Source organism: Aptenodytes patagonicus, chromosome 4, assembly GCF_965638725.1.
Source record: "Aptenodytes patagonicus chromosome 4, bAptPat1.pri.cur, whole genome shotgun sequence".
Taxonomy (NCBI): Eukaryota; Metazoa; Chordata; class Aves; order Sphenisciformes; family Spheniscidae; genus Aptenodytes; species Aptenodytes patagonicus.
Window position 1 is genome coordinate 79,118,726 of NC_134952.1, and position 18,996 is coordinate 79,137,721.

An 18,996-nucleotide genomic window follows, 5' to 3' on the forward strand; every position below is an offset into this window, starting at 1 on the left:
GGGGGGGGGAGGCAAGCCCAACAAACCATGACTGCAAAAAATTATTAATAAAATTCACAGAAGTTGTTCAGATGAAATTTATGAAATTTGAAATAATAAAATCTTTCTTCAGGGTTTTCTCAAGTGCAGCACAGGATATTTAATTTTAAAATATCACCTACAAGATGCAAAAAACAGTCGACTGAAATGTTTTTCTTCTTCTTCCAGTGAACGAGACTAAGCTTATTACAGTTACAAAGTAATATATTTTGTTAAAGTAATCACCATGATAATAAATCAAGATGGAACTACAATTTTGAATCAATAGGAAATTGGTTATAATCAGCCATTGTAATGCAGAACCAGAAAGAATATAGACTAATTTGACACTTCGGGAAGAACTCGAGAAATTTGAGAGAGTACTTGCATATATAGTTTTTTTCTTATGGAATCCAAAAGGACAATTTTTTATTTTTAAATAAAGACAACGATTTCCACTTGACCAACACAATGCCACAACATATGTGATAAGAACAGAAAAGAAAAAAAGTCAGCTGTAGTTTGTTATTCCCAAACTTTGTGCGAGTTACAGCAAAACCCAACTTACTTTAAGTCATCAATAACTTTAGCTTGCTCGTTGAGTTCTCTAATATCGACTAAACGTTTCACGAATTTTCTTCCTCGCTGTTCTCCAGTTTGGATACTAGAAGCTCCCTGCCGTCGGTGATCAACAATCTCCTATTTAAAATAAATATTTAATTAATGCCCTCATCAAAAATTGGACATTAGTGCGATTTAACAATAGGCAAAGTGAATTTCACACCTTAAAATTTGGACTAGTGCATGCAAAAGAATCAGTTTCATCTCAAACGGCAGCTGATTGGATTTTTTCCAGTGATCCAAACCCCATCATTCAGTTAAGACACACTGTAACTACTACATACATGTCCCCATGAGCAGGATCTGCCTGCTTTCATATGTGATCTGCTAGACTGAAGAGAATCACACTTCGCTGACCCCAATAGATATTCTACAGGAACAGAGTATCGATGGTTTGGGGGGCTCAAACCCAGCAGGTGATTTACAATCCGCTGCCCAAATGTTAGCTTGCGTGCATCTCCACATAATGAACCTCCACCTGATTTCTAAACAACAAACAGGCACATTAGTGTTCTGGGATGACGTTTTCACTGTTGGCTATTTAAGACAGCCATTAAAGAACATCCGTTAAAGCGTTTTTATGTGAAACCAAAAAGCAAGGTCAGCAGCATATTGGGTAGAAGTACCGAAACAGAATTTTTTCTAATTTGCTCATGTTAGTAACTTGCTCTCCTGTTAAGAAAACCTATCTACAGCCGCAGCTTTTCCAATTCAGGTACCTGAAGTTAGGTACTGTGTTTCCATATTTTCAAATCCAGATCGATATTTCTACATAACACCAGTAGAAATATGATCTGTGATTTCTTGCCTTTGAAATATGGAGTTAGAAAACTAACACACAAACTTTTCTGATTTGCAACAAGAGTTATAATAGCTAAACGGAGTAGCATGACTCAACTCAAGACTAAGATCTTTCCATTTGACTGAAGACCTTGTCACGCCTTTTCTAATTAATAGCACTTATTTTGGTTGATTCACTTACTGCATGTATAGTGGGAGACATAGTGTCAACTTCATCCTCATCGGAAAGGTCAGCTATGTTTACAGAGTTGAGGTCAGCAATATCATCAATATCTTCTTCTCCTGTCAAGGTTGTGAGGGTGTTGCCTAAAGCATTCAATCTTTTCCCAATGTTTGGATCCATGTGGACATCAATACCACACATCTTCCATAACACATTCAGCGTCCAGGTTCCAGCACTACTACTTTCTGTATTTAAAAAAAAAAAGTTTAACCCATTTTTCCTCTTTTAAAAAATACTGAGCTATGTATTAGTTAACCAAGACAGTGTTTATCTGTTACAAAGAACCGTCTTCTCTGCCCACGCCAAGGAAAACATATTCCACAACTGAAATGCTTGCTGGAAGTACTTCACAGCTATGAAGTTAATATTTCTTTAACAAGTGATGTACACAGACAAACCTAATGAAAATACATTCCCTTCAGCCCAGCTGATGACCAGGAGAAAGCATCTCAAACTTCAGCTCTTACAACTGCGGCCAAGTATACTATTCCAGAACAGAATTTCTAACAGCAAGAAACCTAAAGGATGTCTATCTGTATGTAAAAATGCTAACCTATTTACAGTTTCAAGTCTTGAATAAGGATGCTGGAAGATGTTCTAATATATGTGTAATATGCCTGCTGAATACCCTGTCTTCCCAGGATTTTTCTAATGAGTGCCACCTTTCAGCGTCAAAATACAGAATTTGCTTTAAGCAGAACTACACAAGATACTGGTTTTCCTTCTAAATGGATTCATGCTGGTTTTCACCATTCACAATTCCATGTGAGGTAAACTTTTAATAGTTGCAGCATGTGTTTCATTTTTACGTCTCCTCAGCACAAAAAAGCAAGCGGGGGACAATGAGCAAAACTACATGGACAGGAGATACCGTAGATGCAACATTTGGGCATAAACATGAGAAGAAGCAAACAGCAGGTACGATGACCAGAAGACAGAGAGTGCCAGGTATTTTTGAGGCCTCTGGAGAATGTCCAAACAACTCAGTAGGAGAGACTGGAAAGAGAGGGAGTTCGGGAGGAATAGAAGCTGTCTCTGGAAGAGGTGAGGGAGGAATGGGAGCTCAGGATGCAAAGTCTCAGCATTAGAAGGACTGAAAGATTTAGCAGTCTCTAGGAAGCAGTAGGACAACATTGCTGTTATAAAGGACTATCCTATCCTCCAACCACGGAACAAACACATATACACCGTGTGTTTTCCTGCAGGTAAAAATCTAAAACCAGGGTTGCTGACGTGACTCAAGACCTGGAATAGTTTGAAAAGATGGAGCAGATAAAAACATTGAGGAGTTTCACCAGGAAAACAAGATATTAAGCAAAACAAAAAAAACAAACCACCAATTAAATTACAACACAGTTAAAGGATTTAAATTTTGTATTTTATGGATACTTCATTTATATAGGACTTGATTTATTAAAAAAGTGTATCACCTGCTGCAGCCTGTCCTGTTGTCCTAGAACATACTTCGTATGTACCATCTGGCACAACACCTATATGAAGCAGATGAAGCACACACACCGATTAGGCGGACAGTCAAAGTTGCTTTAGACCAGCCCTTCCAAATTCAACGTCAGCCTCTTGCCCTCCGCAATTAAAGCATGAGTGGTGTTGCATAGGAGGTTTAGTTTTAATTCCTATTGAATGACTTTTCTTATTTAGTAAAATGAATCTACTTGGTAACATCCAAGTTTATATCAACTTAAAATTCCATATAAATTCTAGAATCTTCACCATAATGAAAGGTATATATATAAATGAAAATCATCTATATTAAACTATTAAAAACTTACTGCGATCTTATGAAATTATATAAAAGCAACGCATCCAACTCTTCCAACATCTGTCAGACAGAACTTAAATGCTTACAATGAGACATATAGAAACAAAGTTATTAATAAAGGAAAACAACAAAGAAATACAACTTTTTAGATCCGTATTATTTTGCTTTCAAAAGGCCAAGGTCTTTTCTTTATCTTTTTGGGGAAAGTTCAGCAGTTTTAAAGTCACGGGAAAGGGTAAAAGTGGATTTATATCTGAAATACTATTGTATATCTGTAATACTATTGTCCAGTATGAAATCACACCCACTTACATGCATTCATGACTAGATCTCCTCTTATTTCTGGTTTCCAGTCATCCCAACTTGTCTCAAAGCCATCAGCAAAGCGGATACAGAAGTTTTTAAAATGACCTTTGCTAACTAAAGACTCTGAGGAGCAGGCAGTGATTAACGTGCTTTCAATAGTCAGGACTAAAGCAGAGCCAGTGTCAAGATCTGCAGTGTGGTTAGACTGGAAAATAAAAATCACAGAGAGAATTTACTGGTCATTGCACTGTCAAAGTGATACTATACATGCGTTAAATGCTGTTTGTCTTTCCCTATTAGAAAACTGATCCCCTTCTCTTATCTCCTTGTATCTTTCCTTCTCTGCAGAAAGTTTCAAAAGCATCACATCTGTCCGTACAATGTCTTGCATTGTTGTTTTCTAGTAAATGCAACACCTACATTGTAAATATATTAGGGCACCAGGAGTCAAGCTCATCTGGAAAAGGAAAGAAAATCCATGTTTGATCAGGGACTAGACGATCAAGGGCTATGAACCATATGGCCCCATGACCACAGAACACAAGCCCAGGATCGATTCTTTTCTCCAAGAAGGGCTGCACATGAGTCGATTGAACAACGACAAAAAGTAGCTTTAATTTCTACATGATTTTTTTGTGTTTATTTTGATATCTACAATTATGCAGAGTCCTAAATAAACAGGTTGTCTAGTTATTTTCCAGCCCTTTGCATATAAAGGTCTGTAATTTTGTTTACCTGCAAAAAAGCCCACATATTCCCTTCTATAAAGCTAGACTTCTTTTGATCCAGCATAAGTACTGTAAACATGCTATTCTGTATACAGCTTAAGACTTCATAAGCCAGAATGCATTTTTTATAATTTACTATCATTTGTAACACCTAGGAGCATAAAATGCCACCTGCTTTGTCCATAGCTGCCAGATAGTAGATTCACAATCAAAATGTTATGTCGTTATGACTTCTAGGCTATTGGCCTCATTACTCCCTTTACATTTCTATGTATTGTGACTATTTCCTTCTACACTGTTAAAATGAGTCATTCCTGTTCTGGAATTACTCCCCATTAATAATAGCCCCAGTTCAACATAGGAACAGTCTCTGAATCCAAGGTTTTCTCTCAAAGCCATCTAACATTATCTATCCTAATAATGCTCCACTGCTTCGTGTATTTTTTTAAACTGCTGTCAACTGGCAATGTAGTATTTTATACTATTTAAGTTTTATACTTAAGAGGTGCAGATCACACCTTCACCTTATATATGAAGAGACGGGCATAACTGCAGTCATTTCTAAGAAAGGAAGATCAGAGGGAATACAGGTCTGCACAGAATTGTTTCTTAACTGAGAATAAACACAGATTTTCAAGAAAGCTAGGTCCACCGATTTAGGTACTTTCCTATCTATCTGAAGAAAGCACCAATACGCAGAGCTAAACGTCAAATTGGGGAATGTGTTGGATCATGCTGCATTGGTTATCACGAAACTCAGCAAACTGCACAGCCAGAGAAGGAGGAGCTGCATCGCCACAAAGCACTACCCTGGGAATGCATTACTGAGCTGTTCATCATTAAACTTAAGACTCAAAGGTATTCCAGAGACATAATGCAGTGCACATTCCCTTACAGAAGAAGTTGCATTAACACACTGCACAATGCACTGTGTAGGCATTACTTTAATACAGAAACTAGTTAACTGCACATTAAAGAATACATCATCCTGTGTAACGTATTAGACTGACCCTGTACTACAATCATATACTTTTTGTCAATGACTGCATTTTAAATACCTTTAACCCAGCCCGAGTTCCTAAATAAAAGTTACTGTTTGAAAAACATATCTGTAGATATCTCAAATAGTTATTCGTACTCTCATTCCTTGTTTTAATGAAACAAACAAACGAGTCTGAAAACTGTTGGCTTTAACGTGATGTTCCGAGTTTTTCTTTTTCTATCTACAATCATATGAAAAATAAAGGATTAATTTGAATTTGTGATGGAAGCTTTCAAGAAAATATGTTCCACCTGAAACATTTCCAAGGACTTTCCAAAGTGCTGAGCTCATACGTGGTGTAAACAAGAATCCATTATGTTTCCCCAAAACATGCACACCAACTGAAACATGCATAACCTAGTTCTTCTATAAACGAGAACACTGCTTCTCTTACAAGCAATGTCACTAGTGCAATTATCAGCTTCCTATGACTTTTGCGTTGGTGTGATGAAAAATTACATTTATGGACGTAAAAGCCATGTGCCACATACAAACGGATATTTCAACAGACTAATAGTCACGTTGCTTCAGGCATTTTGCTTACCTGAGGCGTGTTTGTGATGGGCAGGCAAATTCCTAAGTCATTGACAGTCAGCTGAAGAAAGAGGGTCCCAAAAGCCTGCGCAGAGGTTTGTTGGATTCCAGGCAGCATATCTACTACTTCTTTTGTGGCCATATGAATATCTTTATGTAAAGCCATTCTCTGTTCATTCCAGTTGTCATACGCAGCCTTGTAGTTCAGCCAAAATAGCACAGCTTTATGAAGAAACCAGAAACGCTTAATTGAAATCAACACATACAAAGTAAATTAAAAAAGCACATTCACTAAATAAAGTTCATTTTTTTCATTTGTATGGTTTCTCCATTACTTTAAGACAGTGGATGTACAACAATGGACACACACACGTATTCAGGATGTAGTGAGGAGGCTCATGCTGCGAAGGACAAGATGGACAAAGCTGATCATTTAGCATCGAAGTTAACACATTAAAATACAGAAAGTGATGCTGTTCTCAGCATTATTCATTTGTGAAGATTTGCAATAGCAACCTTCTCCAAACCATCTGGAAACTAATCACCTCAGCAAATGGAATTTTTGACGTTAGCAATTATTAACCTGTTGGCATGCAGTAGATCTCCTAAATTTCTCAGCTACCTAACGTTTTAACATGAAATATACTAAATCTTGAATAATCAAGCCTCTCTGAAAAAAAATATATAGCTTCCTCAGTATGAAGACAAATTTGTAGCAATTGTCTCTTCCATACCTCTATCAAAGGCCACAGGCTGAGCAAAAACAATTGGTCTGTTCAAAGTAATGAGCACAGCTTCTCTATCTGATGAGCCACTGATTTCTTCTCGGAGAGCATTTCTTAATCCAATTCTTGTCTTGAAATAGGCAACTTGATGAAAGTCTGAGCCAGCTTCTTCATAAACCTTAAAATGTTCAAAAAATGGGAAGGGGAAGGGGTTTGCAGCAGGGAGGAGTTCAAGGACAGGGGAAAAAGTAATCAAATTACTGCATTTGACAAAATGTAAAATTACAACAAGAAGTAAAGATGTCTCCTTTCCCCTTTTTCTCTTCCAGCCAGAGTTCTTTTGAGGATATTCAATTTTCTCACATTAAATTGTGATTGCAGTGTTACTTCCCTTATTTATCATAAAACGTTAACTAAAGTAACTATTTATATATCCAGATCCTCTATTGTGACAGTACATTTATAGGTTCTAAGATTTGTATTGGTTTGTTTCTAGGCATCACGAAATATTTTCGCGTCATAGAATTAGTGATTCCAGGTAACAGTGGGTTTAAGAATACAAGAGATAGACCTGTCAAACTAAGACAGACAAACTAGGTCAAAATGTAGGTCTAGCCAAGTTTGGATCTTGTCTGATCTTATTATTTTATTCATGTACCCTAAAAACAATAGCAATATCAACAAAAAATTTGAATTTGACTCAGTAGCAAGGCCATTACTGTTGCAAAGGGCTTGTAAGTTCTAAGATATTAATAGCAGAGGGGCGGGGGGGGGAAGGAAGGCCCATGCTTGACTCCTTCCATCTTTTATGCATGTACACTGGCCTTCATAATGAAGGCTTGCTAATTCTTCTGAAAAGTCCGCTTCAGTCCCTTCTTGACTCAAGTGAGAAAATTTATTTTCAACGACTATTTAACAAAGTATGAGAGTATACTCAGGAAGTAAATTTCCACAACTGTGTGCTGCAGAAGGCTTAAACTTTTATAAAAAAAAAGAAAACAAGCTGAAAAAGCCAACCAAAAAAACCCCTCAAACAAAAAACCAACACCCTCCCCAGCCCCCCTACACTTTACACCCACTCCACAGCCAGATCAGAAAAAAACCAGCAGCGTAAGACAGCCTCTTGGCTTGGTTATGTATTTTTTTTCATCACACACTATTAAGACGACCACACACAAAGATGTTGAGCACTAACCTGATGTTTAACAATCTGTCCTAGTGCCAGATTTAAATCCACCTGGCATTTCCCAAACAGTTTGAGGTAGCTGCTACTTCCAGGCATTGCTTTGGTTTGCAGTCTGTTTGAGAGTTCAAGTTCTATCAATCCAGTTTCAAATCTCACAGCACGCATTGAGGGAGTTGTAGCTGTCACTTGAATTCCCTAATGAATAAGGAAGGTACAAAGTTATTAGGATCTGGTTCAGAGACAAAGAGAAGGGAAAAAAAAACCCCAACAAACAAAACAAAAAACCCTTTTCACTGTGCAGCAAAAAAGAGGACATAATCATTTTTCACAATGCAATGCCACTAAGCTATTTTAAAAGATTACAGGAACCAAACTCAAGGTCCTTTTTTTCATGCAGAGTATTCCTGATTCAATAAGCTTTGAGGTAAAAACCCGAAAGCCCTTAATAGCATCTAGGACCGCTGTTTTGTCATCATAAGATTACCTTAAACTGTAGGCTCAATGAGTAAAGAAGAATTTTTGGTTTTTCTCCATCAGTTGTGCCATCATGTTCGTTCCAAAGAGGTATTGGCTGCTCCCCTCCTGTGCACATCAAATATACACGTTCAGAGTTTTAACAAAGGAAACATTTTAAGACAAATAGATATAAAAAAAGGTGACTGAATTAAGCCTCATTTTAAACAGTGACTAGTTGAAGATTTAGAAGAACAAATATAGGTTGAAGATAGAAGACATCTTGTGCAGATTCAGCTTGTTACATGCAGTTAATAGCTCTCTACTAAGGCTCAAGGCAGAGAGTCATGTTCCTCCCTCCTGGGAAACTTTCCACAGGAAGGCTCAAAGCCTGTAAGGACTAACACCTAGTTTTCAAAAAGATATTCTTTGTCTCCTGCACCAATGTATCTCCTAATTACCTGACAACAAAAATTAAACACTTGACTGAATACTGTGCAAACTGCATGAAAAGAGGAATTGAAATTATATCAGTATTTTTCAGTGACAGGAAGAAAGAGTATTCTGCAGTTATTTTATTTTTGTGTTTACTTCCTCATTCTGGCACATTTCATCCCAAGTTACATATCCCCATAGGCCCTGAACGAGCAATCATGGTTTAAATTCTCCTTGAAATTTGATCTATATTCAATCTTAGTTTATAGGAATGGCTTGCTGCTGGAAAAGGCTAAGCCATTAATTCTCTCCATATATGCCAACTCCTCTAATTACAGTTATTTGGTGGTAAGAATAGGCAGTTAAAACATAATCCCCAACCAACCAACAACAGTAAATTTTTACCTGGATGTTTTTCTTCTCCAAATAGTCTTAAAAACCTCTTCCTCTTTTTGTTGGGGTTTTTTTTCCCCCCTAAATATTCTTAACTAGGATCATGTAAAAATACAGTGGTAACCTAAGGGTTCTGAGCAAGAGAACTAACTTGTCTTTCACATATTCTCCACATGCACGTTGGAGGCTATTTTTGCAGTGACATTTCTTCATGAAGTTTGTAAAGCATTTGTCAGTTAAAAAAAGAAAAGAAAGAAAAGAGGTATTACTTTTAAATAAAATTTCTCCATCTACCCTCTCACTTAAGGGAGCATAATTTTCTTGAATGAAACTAAATCAGAAGTTGGATTTGAATCTTTACATAAACCAGCACAAAAAGTGATACGAGTTTGAAAGCAGACACCAGCTGTCTTTAAATCAACACTGCCCTCAACTTGCAGATGGCATTATTATGAACTGCTCTTTTCATTAAGTAGCTTTTAATCTGTGCAACTTCACCTAAGTAATTGGTACTTACCCAGTTTTTATATATGGATAATATGCAATCAATATTTTAGTGCAACAGAAACCATAATTAGAAAAAACACTTTAGTATATTACACTAATTAGAATTTTCAAGCCATGTAAATTACTTTGTTGCAAGCCAGAAGGACAAAAGCTGTTTTCTGCTCCCATTGTTCTGCATTCAGCACCCAGACCCATGGATTGCTGGCACCTGACCACGTTTCCCACTGAATTACCACAATATGGAAGGTCACATTTCAAAAACCATCAGGCTGCTACTTGCAATACAAATTTATAGTCTGGAAAAGCAAAGAACCAGCTATGGTAATAAATTCCTCACATAAAAACGGAAGAGAGGTTGAACTCTAGAAACCGAGAAATGTTATGAAAGAAATCTAATACAGGTTTCCCATTTTACCACTTTACGCTCCTCTACAAAAATTGTTCTAATAGAATAATGACAGCTGTTGAAGGTTTATTCTTCCCCTAAGTGTTTTCTTACTACCCAATGCCAATATATTTTTGCCTGGAACAAACATCAGCGTGTTTAAAATTTGTTTCTTCTTATCCTTCGGGGATTCTGACATTTTCCATTTTCTCCACTGTATCTTCTAACTCCCTTGAGGGCCCGTCATCTGGACCTGCACATTTCTTTTATGTACGTTTGTATGCATGAATATATACACACACACACAGAAGTATATGAAAGGGGTGTGTACATGCACACACAGACACTCCTTTCACTTAGTTACCACTTTTTAGTTTTTCTTTCCTCACGATGTTTCCAACTATTAAGGAATCTTTCCACGAAAAATTAGCTGTATTTCTTTGGGATAACTCAAAAAGTGTTAAGATCAAACTACTTGAAGTTTCACCTGCTTTTGAACATTCATTCACATTTGTCATCCTGTAACTTTCTCTCTCAAACATACATCCTTCTTCCTCTAAAAACATGACTAATAAAATTCATATTCCCTTTACTTCCCCTGGTTATTTTACTTTCTTTTTGACTTTATTATTATTATTTCTTAATAGACAGGCAATACTTCTTATTAATTATTGCTTTTCCTTTTTCTAATTCATTTACTCTTTATCCCCATCTGCCAATTCTTATTTTGACCTAAAGAACAACAAAACACTTCTACAGTTCTTTACTTTGTTCATCTCCTCATCCGTCATGTAACATCCACAGTAAATTATATTCCTGTATTTTTTTTTTTTTAAAACTACCAAACAATTACTGATGTGTCAGACAAAGCTTCCAGTCCTTACATTTCCCCTCAGAGTAGTCACATATCAGAAAAAATAGTATCATTTTGTACTATTTTTTCCAGTGCGTAGGGGGACAGATCTCGTTTGCTGAGTGAAGTATCATTGCATGGCACAAGTTACCAGCTTTTTGATTTGCTTTCAGTTCTTGAACACAGACCAAGTCTCTAACAGTAAGAACTAGAAAGTGAGTGGATCTATTTTTAAATGCTGCGCAAACTGTGATTTAGTCAGATAAACAGAGGTTTTTATGTAAGAAAATAAATGTTTTGTAACTTTGGCTGTCTACTCAAACAGATGAACGCACAATTCAGTATGCAATTTCCATTGCACACTGCAAAAGAGACAGCACCGAGTGATTTTGCAACTGTTCTCTAATTGGGTTTTTAATGACAACGCTATTTTTCTTCTGAAAAGTTTTTGAGACTAGAAGCCAGCCTAAATGACAGAAACAGAACAGTCATTTCTGCAGTATAGAGCATGTTACACAAAACAATCTAATGAACAGCCAAATGCCTTTTTCATACAGTTCTGAAACACGTTCTCTGCAAAGAATCGAAGAGCTAGGAATCAGAAGACACTATGTAATACCAATATTGACACTATTTTCCCTGGACACAGCTGTTTTCCTTTAAAAGAATACGCTGACGTTATTTTACAAAATGCAATATCATAATCTGCGTTTTACAGGTGAACAAAGCGAATACAGAAAGTAACCCAGCCAGGGTCATGTCATAGACAGACACAGAGGCTAGTGTCCGGAATGACAAACTACCCTGCTTCCCAATAAAACCTCTTGTTTCTGATAGAGCTACAAAAATTTCCAGAGCGTCTGTTATTACTTCAAACTCCAGCTCTGCTGCTTGCTTCTTGCTACTGCTTGGAGTGCTAGATGCGAAATGAATAGCTAATTCCGAGAACTATACAATGTTGCCCTCAAACAAGGTTTAAAGATCTTACTTAAAGTTGGTTTTAAGTGTTCTGCTTACCTGAAACCTTCTGTATGACTTCATTTACTTCCTTCATGAACACTTTTTGCACAAATACTAAATGATTTAGAAGATCGGTTGTGAGATTATGTTCGAAGGAACCAACCTGCAGAAATATAAAATTTTAGAACAAACCTTTAAAACAGTTACCATACCTATGTTTTCAAAACAATGCATTCTTAGTTTTCAGGCAGATCTTTCCAAGTGCAATTATATTGTTATTGGCATAAAAATGAACATTAAATACGTGAAATGCAATTTTTCTGCTGTGAATGCCTATCAGAAAACTGAAGGACATACACTATTATATGAAAATGTTTATTCTTCTGCTTAAGTTTATCTTAGACAATAAAATGCAGGACTTGATTAAGGTTCATGGAAGTATGCAAAATGCTACTTAATTCCAGATAGTAAATCATTATCAGAACAAATTAGAATTGAGCTGTCAACCTCTAAAAGTGCATTAGTCTAGTTACTGTAGATGAACAAGTTTACTGATATCTTCAGTGGTAAACTTATGTGTCCAATCTAATCTTAAAGAATATTCCTAAGGAACCGGAGTCTGCCTAAGATTGTTTAAATTTGCCATTAAGATTTTTTAAATAAAATTAAAATACAGATATTTTCTAAAACTACTCTGACTTGGCTTTTGCCTTTGCTAAGCAACCCCTCCCTTTTGTTTTACATGCTGAACAAATTCCAAGCCCCTGAGGTCTTTCTTCAGCCAGGAAATAACTCAAATGGGTTGAACAAAGAGCAGCACCTAATTAAACTTCTCCCGTAAAGATGCAAACATCAGAAGTCTCGATTACAAACATACTAGACTACTTTTCTGACTAAAGAAATAGTTAGTAGAAAAGCCCTGCTTTTCCCCACCAGATAGGTTTCTTCTAAGCAGCATCACTTTTCTCTCTGTGAAAAGTAACTGTGGAAATTGGTACACAAATAGAACTTGTGAGTAGAACACACTGTGTCGAACAGAAAATTTTGTATCATTTACTAAGGTTATATATAGCTTCTCCTATCTATGGAGCCGTCTAATAATGAAAAAATAAAATGGTTTTAAAACAATAAAACTTTTTAAATTTTTCAGTATTTCTTTTTGCAAAATATACGGCATTATCTGATGTGTTAGCATAAGCTTTCAGTTTTAAAATCACACTTTATTTGAATCATCAGCATAATATAATCTACTTTTGTCTACTTCACTGATGAGAAGTATTGTCATTCCAAAAAAGAGTTTCTAAACCTATCTTCCTTATTTATTTGCACAAAATAACATGTTAAAAATCCTCCAATATAGTGGTCTTGACTGCTGAATATGTTGGCTGCTCATCAAACTAAAGACTGAGAAAGTTCTATTTCAGTGTCACGCAATTACAAATGCTATATTTGGATCAACCTGTAAACCTCAGAGTTCTGGAGTAGGCAAATTATTAAAATAATATGAAGATGCACATACAGAAATGTAACAGAATGGAAATAACAAGTTATCAAAGATGACTACCGTCTTCAACACCTACTTCAGCCACACAGCGTAAGTAGTTCCCCTGTAGATAATAGCCTTGCTTAGCAGGTAGTTCATCTATGCTCCAAATTTGGTCTGAGTAAGTATCATGTTCTTCCATGATATATTTGCCTGACATAGTGACAGGAGGAAGGTTGAGACTTGCCGAAGGAGGAATGGTTGACATATCAGTTGCAGAGACTTTTGAAGTGAAGCGCAACCTGTGACTTGGAAGCTCAAAATTAAATCTAGTTTGGGCACCTGTAAAAGGAAGATGGGGAAAGAAAAGGTATGAACTGGCAAAAGAATCTTTTATTTATCCTTAAATTTAAGAACACTTTTGGAATTAAAAAAAAAAATCTTTAAAATATTATTGAAGTGCCTCTAGAGCTATAAATATCCACCCACGTGATTCTGGGTTTTCTTCATTTTTAAAGAAAATGAAGGCTTCACTGTAATTAGATGGAGAAGGGAGTCATACAAACCACCTCATCTGTACTGAGGCCCTATAAGAGTATTCTCAAGCAGCCTTACAAATCAGAAATTAATTAATCAAGGATCATAAACTGATTTTAGCAGTCAGAGGAAAGCTTCCTCGGAGGAAGCTATATATGAAAATATACATGTCTTCATCTGCTCTTGTATTTTGCCTCTGGCAATTGTGTATAACAACAACGGTGTAAATTCTCTATATAGCCCCATCTGATTGAAGTCCACATTCAGAAAAATAAGCCGATAGCAACAGATTCAAAGCTCTAGCTATAATTCAACAGAAATATCGAGTCCTCTTGGATGCTTCTAGCAAGGCCAAACTAAAAGCCATAATGTTTTTAAAGTTTCAGAGAACTGTTACCTGTCATTCCGTGACTCCTCATTCTTCCCATCTTATATTCCGCCTTTAGAGAGGGCAGGAGCGCTGCTCCAATAGCTATACCATCTATCATTGCACTGAATTTAAGAACTATGGGCTTCTTTTCTAAGCCTTCTGGCAGCTGTGGAAATTCATTTGTTTCAACAGGTGTTTGATTAATACTTGTTGGTGTCTTTTCAGAGGGCAAAGGAGTCGCAACATCTTCTTTGGTAGGCTGGGGCCTATTTACCAAGACAAAGATCAGAAAATACTTTTTGTTACTCTAACATGACATATGACTAGCCTGACTCTCCCACATACGTTCAAAGTAGCACAAGCCCATAACTGGATGGCAACCAGCGGCATTCAGAAGCGCCGCGCAAGCAGCACTTACGCAGTTGATGGTTGCCTGATGAGATCCGAAATCTGCTTGGAGAGCTGGTGAGAACTGCGCACCATCATGCTGTGCAGCGTGGCAGGGTGCTGAGGAATGTTGATGCTGATGGCTCCAACTTTGACCACAGCGGCGTTGTTTGTTTTCAACCCTCTCTGGGCACTATACAGGGCCTGGGATTTGGCAATACTGCATTTCACAACAGTTCTAACAGGAAAGGAAATAGGATTTATTTCCACATCTTTCAGAACAGTCAGTTTTATGTTAAAATGGGGTTTTAAGTGTTAGCTGAATTTTAACGTATTCATATAAGTGATTTTGTTTATCAACTACACACACATTCCTTTTTCTTTCACTTTACACACACAGATGCACTACATGCCACAAACAACTACACTACGTTTCAGAGAACTACAAGTCATGCATTGCAAAAATACCTGTTAAACTCTTATTCTTGCATAATGTAACATCATTTCCGTTTATACACACTAGGCTGCACACACACAGACAAATTTTCACACATGGAAACAAATAAAAGCCTTCCATTTCAACTCCTTTTCAGGAATAATCTTGACTCATCCTTTTCATAAGACGACTTAGTAAAATCTGATTTTAGCATCCAAAAAGGTCAACGGAGGAAATACTCACTTAGCAATAAATACACAGCAAGTGATAAATGGGTTTGTGAACTAATAACTGGCATTTAATTGACACATACTATTCCAAAATATGAAGTCTAAACTTTATTTTAATAGTAAGGAGGATATGGTTCACAATGATTACCCAAGATAAAAATACAACTGCACAAAGCTGACAGTTTTTTATGTCAGAATGAAATTTTGGCATATCAGAATTCACTAAGCTCCTATTAAAAAAGATACATGGGGTAACACCATAATGTTTCTCATCTAAGGTCAATTACTGGAGGGTTACCCAATGGAAGTGTATTATACAGCCAGCACAGAATATTACAGCCTCAAAGAGAAAGACATATAGTTGTGAAGATGCAGTACATTAGCTAAAATGTCTGAAAAAACAGACTCCATAAAGTTGCAACATTCAACGAAAGTTTCTCAAATACTAAATTTCAAGCAGCATAACTAAAATGCTTTTTGTATCATGATTCAAATAGTTCTGTAGACAGTTTGGTTTCATGGTGAAAGCTACAATATTCTATGAATTCTACTCCCTAAGTAATGTTTCTTCTGTGAAGCCGTAACACAGGGCTCCCTATTCTGATGTTAAAATACCAGCTAGCCCAAAGCATCCCAGGTGTGGAAATAAAAAAATAAAAAAAATTAAAAAAAAAGAAAAAAGACATCATCCTTCTGCTTATAATGAAGAAATACACAGCACTGTAATGCAACCACAGGCCTCTCAACAGCAGATTAATTTACTGAAGCTCTAGAAACATTTTCAGATTTTCACAGATACGCAAGAGCTACAAGTGACCTAAAGCAGTTATGGATTAATATTTTAGGGTAGGTTGTCAAGTAGAAACAACTTCAAAATATTTGAAGAATTTACACAAATATGAAAGCGGAAACAAATCTTAATTCACAAGTATTTTCAGAAAAGCATTATACAAATAAACATTACTTAAGAAAAGGGCAGACTTATTTTAATCCACCTCTTTAAAAGAAAAAAAACACAATTATTTCTCTGTTGATGTTTGCTTATTTTCTACTCTCTTCCTGCTACCATTCTGACTGAACTATTGTGAAGCCAATCAAGAGTACATTTTTTCCCCCCATCTATAACACAAAATACTACCATGTTAGCTATTCAAGCATCACAAGAACAACTTTCAACTTAAGTTGCAAGATCTCTTCCTGACCTGTACCAGACAGCCTAGTCTTAACCTATCTTTGTGTAGAAGTTAAAAGTAAATGTAGTTGGAGTTAAAGTCTGTACTGAATTTACAATCAATTCTGAACATGTGAATTCATACCATTTTAAGCACTTCCTTAATTAAAAAAAATTACACCAATATAGCTGTTGCAGGAGAATCAGATTTCAGCAAGATTAACTGTACTTCTCTGCTCAGGTATTTCCATATTTCATGCAACAAATGAATTTCACTGTCACTTGTCTGGCCTACAAAAAGCCTGCTTCCACAATGGAATGAAATGCAGAACAACTGTGTGGCTATACATTTATTTGGAAAGAGCACTGCACATTATATCTCTGCAGTTTGCTTACCTATGGTGATATGCCTATAACAGATGTGGTTGAATATTATTAAAATCATTAATCGATATTTACGTTATATACCAGCAATGCATTCAGAAGTATTTCTATGTTGTCGCAACAATTCCATAATTAATCACTCTCCTGAAAAACTTGTGAACAAGGTCTTTGTCCCACTACAGAACTGGCTACCAGGCCACCGCTCAACCTAACAGATTTTTGGAAATGTTAGAAAGAGGGGGGAAAACACATCAGCAGGAGGCCGTAACAAACACAGGAACTACCACACTGAGTCAGATGAAAATTCAGGCAGTAGCAGATACTTGGGGTGTAAATAAAGTGATCCTTCCCTTAATTCCAGCCATCAGGTGGTTACTTTTTGAGCCAGAAGCTGTATTGTGTTCATGACTCACCACCAGACCTATCCTACATGCATTTGTCCAATCCTTTTAACCGTTTATACTTCTGTTGACTGCATCATATGGCAGTAAATTCAACTGTTCAGTGATGCACTATGCAAAAAAAGTACTTTCTTTTGCTGGTTTAATGTTGCTACCAGACAGAAAGGAACAAAATACTGAACAACTGCTTAGCTATTTTCTTTACAACACTTGTAGTTTTACAGTCCATCACCTCTCCTTCCAGAGGTACCATCTATAAGGACATTTTAAAGTTAATCCTGTATTATCACAACACTGAATATACACAAATGCTGTGACAAACAGCAGTTGTACTAAGTCCTAAAAGGTACACACTGGTGGTCTAAAGCAGCAAAAGAAACCCATGCTCAGAATACTGGGGGGGGGAATGAAAAAAAAAAAAAAAAAGAAAAAAAAAAAAAAGAGAGGAGTCTCACAATTTTTGGCTACGTAACTTTTCCTCTCAGAGTACTGCAGGGTCATTGTGTAACAGGGCTTCTAGATTGCCAGCATACCATTTCCCACCTTGACCGCTACTCCAGCGAGACCTTCTGGACTTTAGTATCAGGAAGTAAGAAAGCAACTAGAAGGAAAACATTGCACCTTTTGTGAGAGAAAAGACCTACATTCGCACATATGGATCTGGGGGACATGAAGAGGGTCACCTTCATTAGCAGTTGATGCACAGGCATAGTTTTAAGGAAAACATTTTGTGTTAGCATAACCTGGTCAGCATGCCTAGTAATTAAACCCAGCACGGAGGTAAATAAAAACAAAAGGAGTGGTCCTGTTCATGCTGAAATCACAACAGGTACTATCACTCCAAGCACAGCAGTTCCTTACCAACTTTCAAAGCAAATCTAACCGGTCTGTTCCTTTACATTTATCGGCATTATTTCACCTCATTAAAATAAGCATAGAAGTAGATCTAAAGAACTTAACAGCCAGTGAAACCATTCTAGCATTACAGTAGTGACCGCATAGTGTAAAATCTGCCCATAAAACTAGATTGTTAACATTTACAAGGGCTTTTTTTGACAGGTATTTAGCAGGCTACATTAAAAGCTTATCTACGTAATATTATATGTTAAACTAAAATGTTTTCAAGCAACATCTGCCTACACAATCACACAGTAGGAATGCAGCCATTAGCTACACAACACAGAGTTAATTGCAAGACTATTAAACATAATAATATGACATACAGAAACTCTTGTTTGGCTGTGCTTGTAGGAGATGTAGGAAAATCCTCCAGTCTACAGATGAAGATTGAAGAGAAAGCAAGAAAAACAAAAACAAAGCAAATAAAGAATAAACATTCATGCAAAATTAGTCAGTTAATTACTTGTAACCCACAATATGACACTTACTTTCAAATTTACCAAGTTGAAGGTTTTGGTTTTGTTAGGGTGTGTTGTTTGCTGCTGCTGTTAAAGATTTATCATTATTTCCCCCCTTTCCTTTTGTACCCTCCCTATACGGAAGCTCAGCAAGATTGTGAAGTAAAACAGACATGAAGAACCTCAGTCACCTTCAGAAACCCTGCATGGCTGTCAGATTAGAACTTTTATTTATCCTTCTGAAACATGCTTATCGGGAGCAATTTAGCTGGGGACATTAATAAAAATC

General features: G+C 36.6%; 1 protein-coding gene across 10 annotated transcripts in view; it reads right to left on the bottom strand.

Annotated features, from left to right (window-relative positions):
* BLTP1 (bridge-like lipid transfer protein family member 1) overlaps positions 1-18,996 on the bottom strand; it is a 129,459-nt gene that overhangs the window by 31,155 nt on the left and 79,308 nt on the right. For 6 of the 10 annotated variants that reach the window (XM_076337269.1, XM_076337274.1, XM_076337271.1 and 3 more), the window contains exons 49-62: positions 18,573-18,623; positions 14,759-14,965; positions 14,368-14,606; positions 13,531-13,775; positions 12,008-12,113; positions 8,449-8,546; positions 7,974-8,159; positions 6,788-6,956; positions 6,064-6,275; positions 3,756-3,954; positions 3,094-3,153; positions 1,622-1,848; positions 924-1,124; positions 587-717 (exon numbers count right to left, since the gene is read on the bottom strand). In XM_076337269.1, the coding sequence (XP_076193384.1) occupies positions 587-717; positions 924-1,124; positions 1,622-1,848; positions 3,094-3,153; positions 3,756-3,954; positions 6,064-6,275; positions 6,788-6,956; positions 7,974-8,159; positions 8,449-8,546; positions 12,008-12,113; positions 13,531-13,775; positions 14,368-14,606; positions 14,759-14,965; positions 18,573-18,623 (2,331 nt within the window). The remainder of the gene's footprint in view (positions 1-586; positions 718-923; positions 1,125-1,621; positions 1,849-3,093; positions 3,154-3,755; positions 3,955-6,063; positions 6,276-6,787; positions 6,957-7,973; positions 8,160-8,448; positions 8,547-12,007; positions 12,114-13,530; positions 13,776-14,367; positions 14,607-14,758; positions 14,966-18,572; positions 18,624-18,996) is intronic. The other 4 variants (XM_076337276.1, XM_076337273.1, XM_076337270.1 and 1 more) reach the window with 3 other exon arrangements.